This window comes from Lygodium microphyllum, chromosome 30 (assembly GCF_053477565.2).
Source record: "Lygodium microphyllum isolate KBCC chromosome 30, Lygodium_microphyllum_v1.1.10, whole genome shotgun sequence".
Taxonomy (NCBI): domain Eukaryota; kingdom Viridiplantae; phylum Streptophyta; class Polypodiopsida; order Schizaeales; family Lygodiaceae; genus Lygodium; species Lygodium microphyllum.
Window position 1 is genome coordinate 15,965,220 of NC_141164.1, and position 11,411 is coordinate 15,976,630.

The window sequence follows — 11,411 nt, forward strand, 5'->3', positions numbered from 1 at the left end:
AAATTCAAACAAAGAGAGCACTATCATGTTTTCTAAGTGCAAAAATTCTTAACCAATAACTTCACTTATGTGCTGATACTTAGATTATCACACATATTTTTAAGAGCACTATCATGTTTTCTAAGTGCAAAAAAATTCTTGAGCAATAACTTTACTTATGTGCTCATACTTAGAAGATCATCACACATATTTTTAAGAGCTCTCTCTCTCTCTCTCTCTCTCTCTCTCTCTCTCTCTCTCTCTCTCTCTCTCTCTCTCTCTCTCTCTCTCTCTCTCTCTCTCTCTCTCTCTCTCTCTCTCTCTCTCTCTCTCTCTCTCTCTCTCTCTCTCTCTCTCTCTCTCTAATAACATAAATATGTGATAGACCCGTGCATGCACATGTTAGAGTTCTTGTCTAGCGCAGATGTATCATCCTGATCCTCTCTTTCTATCTCTCTCTAGCATCTCATGCTAGATTCATGGAAGGCACAATTGGCATGGTGCATATCAAGGACTTATGTATCTGGCAAGCTCTCTCTCTCTCTCTCTCTCTCTCTCTCTCTCTCTCTCTCTCTCTCTCTCTCTCTCTCTCTCTCTCTCTCTCTCTCTCTCTCTCTCTCTCTCTCTCTCTCTCTCTCTCTCTCTTTTATGGGGTGCATCAACCAATATTTGCTTATGAGTGTGAAGTGTATACTTTAATCTCCCAAAATCCTTTCTTTCATGGTGGCATGGATCTTAGATATCAAATGCAAACCCTATACTACTCTTAACTCAAATTCTCATATATGAAAAAAATAGTTTTGGGCCGTGGCCCTATCTTTGCAAATAAAGGCTCAACACATGAAGCATATGTATAGTATTTGAATCAATAGTATATCACTAAATTGTCCAATCTAAATATGTATATGTTTTTTGAATCATAGACCACACTTATGCAAGCACTAAATTGTCCAATCCAAATATGTATATGTTTTTTGAATCATAGACCACATTTATGCAAGCCCCTTCAACGTTTGGAAGGTTTGCCCTATAGTCTCTCCACTTGCATGGACCCCCATTCATCGTGTTAATTAGCCTAGGTTGAGGTGGACCGCATGTGTGAGCACCAATGACATCTACCATAGGCACCACAAATTGCTTACAAAGCCTATTCATGCCCATGTCATTGTTGGTGGGCATGCCATGCGAGGGTTGGGTGGCCAATACTTAGAGAGCATATATCTAGGAACAAAGGGCCAAGTACTACTAGCTTGGGTTACCCAAACACCAATAGGTGGATTGAATTGAAATTATTTGAAATGGAGGAGCCTTATCGACATCATTGCAAATTTAAGTAGGTGGAGCAAAGGGCCAGACATTGCTAGCTTGTGTTACCCAAGGCCAGCAGGTGGATTGTATTGAAGTTATGTGGAATTGAGGAGACTCATTTGTGTCAATCACTTTGAAATTTAAGTAGATGGGATTGTGTCAAAATTATTTTTAATAGAGCCTAATTGGCATCATTGTATCATATCAAAATTGTTTGTAGTAGAGGAGCCTAATTGGAGTTAAATGCAAATTTACAATGTATTGGATTTCTATGTTTGAGACTTGAAGGGTCCCTTTGCACCCCCCAAAGCTTGCCAAAAGGTGACAACGGTTGGAGATCTCACCACCAAAACCTTTCTTATTATACTTTTTTTGAGAAGCCGCCCTTAGTGTTGTTGTGCCTACAAGACAATTCATAGCCTCCATGACAAATGTAGGTGGGAGAATGCAAGCCCCAAAGTGGCACCTGGCTATCAAATATTTGTTCCTAAGGAGGCCTAGAAACTGACATGTGTCCCCCTTCCCCGACCTTTGCTTAAATGTAATAGAGATTTTGAAGAAAGCCACAAAGATGTAGGGAAAAAAACCATGATACGCATATTCTTCTCAAGATCCTTTTGGGAGTCATGATCTTTAGAATGTCCTGGGAGATTTTGAGTTTAAAGCTATGTATTGTTGCTTTATATGGAATCTCCTAATTTAGACATGAAAGGCTTGGTTCTAGTAAATCTTTCAAAAGTTCATACGCACTCATCTCAATGGGATAGCATAAAGCACATAATGCACAAAAATGTTACCTCCAATAAAAACTCACAATTTGATTAGAAAACATAATCTCTACAAATTCTTTGTGGATGACTTAAAAAGTACTACTCAAGGTCTTCATAGGTTGCCACTCAAAACTTGTTGATGGAAAAACATATGCAAACAATAATTCATTTTGTATAACTTGCATTGTTAGAACATAAAATCTCTTTAGGACTTGCATAAAAACTTACAATGTGTTTGCAAAGGAACTCATTCAATCGAGGGCAAGCATATATCCCTAGCCATGTAAATATGTTGAACTTCCATAAACCATCATCGAAGTGTAGCTTTGAAAGTAGGATATGTCCCTTTCAATGATATATTATATCCTCTTATTTTTCCTTTTTCACCTTGTGGAAGCCCTTGCAAGATGGCATCGTGGTACCTATAATAAAGGTTTTGGGCTCCCAAATTTTGTCAACACTCTTAGATGATTCACGAGTTCATGGAATGAGAAGGAGCCTCGAGGATGCCATGAAAAAAAATGAAAACACAGCTACTATACAAAGAAAGAAACTCAAAGAGAAGGTTAGGAAACCGAAAGAAAAAATCAAGAAGGATAATCACACAACTTCATGAATGGGTGCTTTAAAAAATCAAAAAACAAGACATACAGTCGGATCTCTTGATTTTCAAAACATCAAGCACTAAGTTCCAAACTCCATCTTTGTCATATCTTTTGATAGGTTTTCTCAATGAACATGACTATTGGGACCACCAAAATATACCAAACTTTGGAGACTCTAACTTTAAGAAGGAGAAAACCATGAAATGGGCTCTACTATCTCTAAAATGAAGAAGACAAGAATATCATTTCTTGTACAAAGAATTGAAGCATTTTTCACCCTAATGCTTCATCAACATAAAGGGAGTGCATTGTGATATCCTACTAGAGGCAAACCGTAGATGAGAAATGCTTGAATCATTGAGGACTAGGGTAATGGGCTAATTGTTCTGTAGACATTGAGGTGGACACCTAGAAGATCTCCTCAATTGATCTAAAATTTATATTTGTGATGCTCAAAGGAGACTTGTAGAGCACACCCAAGTATGGACCTCTCACAAAATACATCCCATGTCTAGCGGATAAGCATGATTGGATACACATCCTGGCAACTATCAACTTGCCTTTCTTGGACAATTAGGAGGATTACAAGAGAGCAATAGCATGAGCTAATAAGCATGGAAAGAGAGCCACTAGAAATGTCAAATGAACCTCTACCCTAAATACCCCTTTGTATGATGAACATCTACCTCAATACCCCTTTGTATGATGGCAGGTAGCTTTAGACAAGGAAGGGTATCTAGCATGAAATTCCAAGTACCAACTAACAAGCTAGAGCTAAGTAGAATCTAGGATGCACTTAAACTAGCCTTGAGGATCCTAGCATTAAACTTGAAACCCCTAGAAGAAATCTTGGAGGTTGGAAAATGGAAGTGGAAAAAAGTGTATGACCTAAATCTCATGTACAATTATGCCCTTTGAAGAGAAATTAAGCTCTAGCCAATGATGAGAAACCAAAGCATGAGTTTCATTGATGAAGAGACATTAAATAATGAGCTCAACAAAATGATGATGAAATTGAAGATGGCCTCAAGTATAGAGGATGAAATTATTGACTATGACATTGAAGGGTGCTTGATAGAACAAATCATCATAGATTCAAAACCACAATAATCTAATGTGTTTTTCATTAATAGAGAACTAGTGGAAATAAATTGTGACCAAACAAAAGGGCCATCTCCTATTTGTCATCATGCAACATCATCTACAACATTGTCATCAATGACATCATGTTCGAAAGATGTGTCATCAACAATTATCATCATTAGCCACATGAGCTCATTAGCTTCACAGTTGGCCCACTTGAAAACCATGACTTGAAACTACAAAATCTATGTTTGTCAACTCATGGCCTATACGAGCACTTATGCACAAGAGCATTTGCTTATTGCATTGAATGACTATTTGAAAAATGGTTATGATTTCTTTTAAAAAAAAACTTAAATATAGGTTGAACCTATGATTGAGATAACTAGGCCTCCCCTAAGGATAGTTTCCCTACTTCTAGAACAAGGGAGTTGATTTATTGCTCCGAATTGCTAGGATCGGCACTAGACATGAGAGATCTCTCTATAGGCTCTCATTGTTGAGCGATAGTAGTCTTGATTACTTCTTGATGGGCTACTAAAATATGTGCTATCGAATGTTCATTTAGGTAGGCATATTATGCAAACTTAGCTTGAGTATCTCAAAGTAGTTGATAATGAATGCAAGACTTAACCAAGTTAATCTAGTCATGATATATGATATTGGATTTGAATCTAATTTATGACCTCTACGTAAAACAACCTCATCTAGCAAATGATGTAATTTCAACTCAAAGTTTGAGATAAGCTTTGATAACTATCTTGGAATTCCATAATCTTAAGAATGAGGCCATGATCCAATCACAAGACTTGGCAAAGTTAGGGAAGTCAATGTGGCCAGTGAAGGGCAAAAGCCTCGACCCATATTCATTATCGATGACTTGACTGAGGAGGAAGAGGCTAAACTTGTTGGCCTCCTAAAACAAATACTGATGTCTTTGCCTGATCCATGGAGGAAGTAAAGGAAATTGATCCTAGAATTATCATACACAACATACCATTGGTGCCTAATATGATAGCAATTTGACAACAACATATGCAATGGACCTTAAGCATGCAAAAGATGCTAATGAAAAATTTGATAAGATTCTAAGGGGTGGATTCATTTATAAAATTTAACATGTGGATTGAGTCTCATGAATTGTCATTGTGCTAAGAAAAATGAAAAGATGTGGATGTGTATCAATTATGGAAATATTAATGTTGCTACAAAGAGAGGTAGCTTGTCTCTATCATACACAAAACATATGTTGGAAAGATGACCAAGAAAAGAAGAATACAATTTCCTTGATGGGTTCTTTGGGTACAACAGAGTGCAAGTTCATCCAAATGATAGATACAAGATAGCATTCACCATAAAGTGGGGAGTGTTGGCATACATAGTCATGCCTTTCGGATTGACTATACTCCTGATACCTTCATGACTCATGTGCATGATATTCAAAGACATGTTAAGGAAGTGACTCAAAGTATTCATTGAATGACCTTTGTATTGTTCACTCCGCTTAGAAAGAACACCTAGAAAACCTCTAGGTGGTCTTTGAAAGATATACACAATATGGCCTCTCTTTGAACCTCTTTAAGTGCGAGTTCTGGGTCAAACATGGATGTATCCTAGGATATATTGTCTCTATTCGGGTAAAGGAAAATGACCAATATCTAAGTGGGTACCTCTTATAGAAGTACACACTATATAGTTATATAATGAGGGAAGACAACAAAGAATAAGGGTATCATTCATTGTATCCACCAAAATCTCTTTTGTGCTTCCTTCTCAATCGTCTTGCACTCCATAGCTTCTACTTTACATTCCACCATTGCTTCCCTCTCAACCCTTTTATGTGCTTCTCTCTGAACCCTCTTACACTCCATAGCTTCTACCTTGCATCCCACCATTGCTTCCCTCTCAATTAGTATCATAGTGGCATTCATGAGAGCTCATGCTTGGAGCAAGGAGCACAAGAAATGAAGATTTGTCACCAATATTAAGGATTCAAGCTTCACATTTATGCTATTTACATTTTGATAGAGGTACTATTCTCATCAATGAGGTCTACATCTAAGGCAAACATGTACTTGGGCCATTGAGGCTTACTTCCCAAGCATGTATAGTTCGATTTGGTTGCATTTGAGTAGCCTTACTTCCCAAGCATGTATAGTTCGATTTGGTTGCATTTGAGTAGCCATTAGTGGCTCGAATTGAAGCAAAGTAGCTTGGTTTTGTATGCTTGAAAAGATGTTTTGACACATGGTTTTCATGCATGCAAGTACAAGGCTTACTTAAGCAGGGCCTACTATAAGCTGGAGGTTTAAGTAGAGGGCTCAAGAAGGGCCTTTGAAGTAGGTCCTTTAACCAATAGGTTTGCCATTTCTATTTAAGAGAAGCGACATAGATAAAGAGATGGTCTATTTTGCTTGTTGAAGGTCCATTAGTAGCCTAGATGTAGCTGCATGATACAAATGGAGTAGATCAAAGTTGTCATCAACATATTTGTGGCCTAGGGGCAAAAACAACACTAGTTGATCAATTTTAGCCCCCTGCTTTCCCTTTAGTCCCATTCACACTAGCATCCATTCAATTACTCCTAGCCTTCACAATTGACTTTCGAATTAACAATTTGTTATCTTGAAGAGTGCTTTTGTTGTATTATGCATAATTTATAGTGATAATGCTAGCTACAATAGAAATGTAAAAGCAATTTATATGGTCTTGGGTGGTTATTTGATGCTTGGAAAACAATTGAAAAAGTATCAAAAAATTATGGGAAATTCATATTCTTGGAACATCAAATTTGCATAACTTTTGGGCTAGTTTGATGTTGATGCAGCCATTGTTTGGCTTTGTGGGGCACTTGCTTTGGTCTATTTTAAGCCTACAATTGTACATATCTTAGTATTTTGATGTGCATGGCATTACAACTATTACAAAAAGAATGCACTATTTACTATTGAAAAATCGAATGTCACCAACTTTTCTCAATGGCAAGAGCGAATCTATAATGTAATGGTTTAAAAGAAGTAGGTAAAGCCAATCAAATGCAATGGTGTTAAGCCTAAGGACATGGATGCTGAATTTAGGGCTGATACGCCTCACCCTCAACAGCACATAGCTAAGTAACGCCCCATAGAAACTAGGCATGTTGTCGAGATTCACAATGTGGGAATTGTTGTGGGGATTGCTCTAAAACTTCTTGTGTAATGGTGCATGCAAGTGAATAAAGTGACGGTTGTGAAGGTTGGCATGACGAAGTATAATTCCTTTGCATTTCCCATTAGGGAAAGTGCTTTAGCAGGCCTGCCTACCTTTGCAGGACGGGCATGGCTGCTGCAAACCCTAACGACCATGCCGGGTGTCCGGGCCCTGACCCTCGCCTAATCATCCCCTCCGTCTCAGCCGCAGCCCACTGCGCGCAGTCGTGCCTCCGGTTCTGGAACCTCCTGCTGCAGGATGCGGCCTCGATCAACCCCTTCGGCATGTCTGCGGACGGCTACGATCGCGCAGATGAGGAGGAGGAAGAAGAGGAGCCTCGCTACGACGACAACGACGACGACGACGACGGCCATGACGAGGATAACAACCCTTGTGCTCCTTCCTCCGCCATCGTGCCGGCCTGCAAGCAAGAGGTCAAAGAGGAGGAGGAGGAAGAAGAGAATCCAGCCGCAGTCGTATCCTCGCACGTGGAGCTCGATTTCTCCCTCGTCCCCATCCCGGAGTCATACATGCGCCCCCGCACCGCCCATTGGTGGAATCATCACGTAGGTTTTGCCAGAGAAGATGACCCCAAATATACCCACGTTTTCTCCCTTCCCATCGGTTTCTTCACCACTGTCAGCACCCTGTGCCGCGAAGACATGCAGCAGGGAGACATCCCGATGTCACTGCGGAATGTCGAGGGCCGGCTTATGTCAGTTGAGCGGCAGGTTGCCATTGCCGTGATGAGGCTTTGCACAGGTAACACCCTCAAGTCCATAGCGGACCTCTTAGGATGTGGACGCTCGACCATTGTTAAGATTGTGAACAAATTTATCAACTCAGTCAGGCAAAAAGCTGCATTTTTCCTGCAGTGGCCCAGCTCAGAAAGGATGGAGGAGGTGAAAGAGGGATTCCATCTGAAGTATGGACTTCTCAATTGTTGTGGAGCCTTAGATGTGGGGCATATCTGCTTGGAATTGCCAATAGGGGAGCCTGCAGATGTATGGCTTGATCGGAATCACAACTTCAGTATGGCTCTTCAGGCAGTTGTAGATACGGAGTTAAGGTTTTTGGATGTTTGTATAGGTCATCCAGGCTCTGTGAATGAAGCAAAGTGTTTGAAAGAGTCGTCACTGTATAAAAAGTGTTGCGGTGGTGAGAGACTGAATGGTGATGCAGTTCAAGTTGGTGAAGTATATCTTGGGGAATATGTGGTGGGAGGTGCTGAATACCCTTTGCTGCAATGGCTCATGAAGCCTTACAAAGCAAGTGAGCTCACACCCTCTCTAGCGCTTTATAACGAGAAAATCTTTTTAACGCGAATACTTATGGCACGTGCCTTTGGAAGACTCAAAGGAACTTGGAGAACTTTATATGGAACTATGAAGCAAGTTAATATCGAGAGGTTGCCTAAATTGATCCATGCTATTTGCATAATGAACAACATTTGCATCGATGCTGGTGGTGTGGATGGAGTTCATTTCCCAGAAATGGACACAGTAACGCAGAACAACTTTGAAGGCCCTAGTAACCTTGAGGATGAAGAAACAGAGGAGGGAAGGCAAGTACGAGAGAATCTGTGCACATACATCAACACTCTGGAGTTGACTTTGACTGCTGCAAAAAGTGCTTCCCAGCAAAAGAAAGCTGTTGAGGACACATTCAGTCAGGGCTACGAGCAATGTTAGTAAGCTTTAAGTCCAATGAGGCACTCCAGTTACTGTCTGATGCAAACATCCACAGCTGATGCTTTATCAACTGTACTGCAAAGTTGATATAGGATTTTAAGGAAGCCTGTGAAAGTTCTGGTAAAGAAAATGTAATGTTCGGGCAGCCCAAAGTGGGAGTGGAAAATTCTTAGGTTCTCAGAAACTGTAGCTCTAGATAATTTTGATGTAGACTCCCGGCTTTTGAAAAAGATTAGATGTATAGTTGACCATTGAGGGGCAGTGGTCCTGAAATTGATGTCCCATCTTTCTTTCTGCAGACCTTTAGATTGGGCAGAAGGTCCTCGATTCGAACTTTTCTCCTACTTTTAATGGGATGACGTTTTCTTATCATTCACCATGCTGAAGTGTCTTTTGTAGGTAGCTCAGTTAACTTCAGTTTGCGGAGAAGTTCTTAGCACTGCCTCTAGTACTTACATCTGTAGTATCTCCTTGATGTGGTGCAAATTCTTTGGCTTATGCAGAAAGTCATAGAGAAGGCCAAACATGCTTTGCCTAAATTGGAAGAGACATACATTGCTCATGGACTGTGTCTACTTGGCCAGTCTGTGCATTCCTCTTTTGACCAATTTTCTGCCATTGAGTCTAATGCAGAGTTGGGGGACTGTGATGAGTTCTTCCTCACATGATACTACCGTGTGTGCGCTTGTTGCAGGTATATGATTTGATTGGGTAGTTTATACCAGCACCCCAAATGGCACAAACATTGCACATAAGATTTGGTTGATTATTGTGCTCATATTTTAGTTGTCAGCTAAAATATGTTGTCAGCTCTATGACATACAGTTGGCTCAATCTGCCAATTGTTATTATTTCTGCGCCCTTTTAAGGTCTATTAGATACCTTTAAGCTACAGAACTATACATGTCCGTGAGCTTAAATAGCTTTCTGGCTGGTGAAGAGAAGGCACGCCAGAGCCATTGCCTTGTGCAGGAGAACTTGATGAGCAAGGGGTTCACAGTCCACACACTTCTTGATACTTTAGTGGACCCAACCAAATGCTGATATCATAGGACATTAGAACATGTGTAGATGAGGTTCAATGGTTGATCTTTGCTCCATGTCAAACAACCTTAGTGAGCCATGTACACCCTCAAGGGTTCTTCATTGATCTCCTAGGGTTGCATGAATCATGGGTCTGAGTGCACAGCATCATTCCATGTCTTGTTAATTTGACTATGCCAACTTGCAAAGATCAATTGACCATTTCATGTCTAAAATATTGATTTGGATCTTTGCAAAATCACTTTGCTGGTCTATGGGTGCAAGTTTGTGTGTATTTGTGAAGCATAAGATTTTCAGAGGTGTGTATGGATGGCATGGTTCTCTTTTCCTCCTCCCACCTCCCCCCCTGCTCCAGGGCCCTGTGCCCAAAAGTGCGTACAGAGTTGGTCCCATGGATCATTTGTCAAGGTTGAGAAGAGGACTTGCTTAGGCTACCACAAAATCATGTTTATATGTTTTGGCTAACTAGTGGCCTAGTGCCATCGTGCTATTCAGCCCAAATGTACATGCCATACGTTAGGCTTGACAATATGTGTTGAGTCAGTACATCCGATCAATGTTTGGTTGTCTAATAGAAGTCAGTAATTGCTATGGTAGTCACAATACTCATAACTATGTAGATGTAGTTTGTTAGCATCAATATACTTAGCTAAATATCATTGCACATCTTTTTTTGAGCAAGGCTTTCAAGTTTGTGGAGTTGCATGGGTGTACTTTTAATAAAAGTTATCCACAAGCAAACGACAAAAGCACATATTCTTTGTTTCATGTAGTCAAAAGAAACCAAATTGAGTCCGTTTACAATGCATGTTTGGGAGTTGTGTACATTAAAGATCAAACTTCATAGCTTGGAATTGCCAAGTTGAGCTTTCCCAGATTTCATCAAGATAAACTCGTCATCCAATCTCGTTTAGGCTAAGCATTGGTGAGATCTTTTAGCAGCCATTTGATTGCATTCCTTGCATAATATTTGCTAGTAGTTACCTTGTTCAACTTCCAAGGTATCCACCGTAACTCATTTCTAAGTTAAAGTAGTTTCTAGCTAGGTCTTTTAGTTTATTTCCCTGTTGTTTCAGTCTTGATTTCTCATGTTGCATGTGATTATTGTTGAGGTAGTCTGAGTTTGCTTATTTATCCATTCTGGTGTTGCTCCAACTTACACTCTTCCTAGCGTTATACTTGTATTGATCATCATTTCAATCCACTTTATATCATGAGTAGTTGTGCATGGAAAGTTGTGTAAGGTACATTAAAGGTTGCATAACTTGTAATGACATTTGAAAAATACTTTTTCTAACTTGTAATAGTACTTTTAAGTTGTGTTTAAACATAGATGACTACTTTTCTTGTCCATTAGCGGCATTAAAAAGTGTTGCACCAACAATACTTGTTTATTGGTACATTGATGTTCCAACTTATAGACTCTTGATACTATCTTTTGGCTATCTAAGAGTGTTGGGGTATTCCTTGGCAACATGCCAACTATTTGTTGGACTAATTTCATTCTAACCCATAAGGGTATTGGCCCATCAATGTGCTCATCAAGATGAGTTCTTTACCATAATTTAACTTTCCAAACCTTATGTAACATTATGCATGTAGATGTAAGACATAAGTATGATATGCGAAGATGTCATGATATTGGTATCAATTATGCAATATTGATTTTATGTACTAATTCAATTATTAATTTTGTCAAACATAGCTCATTGTAATGGTTGGTGTAGGTGAGGATGATTAAT

The 11,411-nt window shown here is 39.6% G+C and overlaps 1 protein-coding gene across 1 annotated transcript; it reads left to right on the forward strand.

The window, feature by feature from the left end:
* The first annotated feature begins 6,951 nt into the window (after positions 1-6,951).
* Positions 6,952-9,001, forward strand: LOC148009574 (protein ANTAGONIST OF LIKE HETEROCHROMATIN PROTEIN 1-like). The gene has a single exon (XM_087673222.1). The coding sequence runs from the start codon at positions 7,063-7,065 to the stop codon at positions 8,623-8,625; it is 1,563 nt and encodes a 520-aa protein (XP_087529348.1). The 5' UTR covers positions 6,952-7,062; the 3' UTR covers positions 8,626-9,001.
* The last annotated feature ends 2,410 nt before the right edge of the window (positions 9,002-11,411 follow it).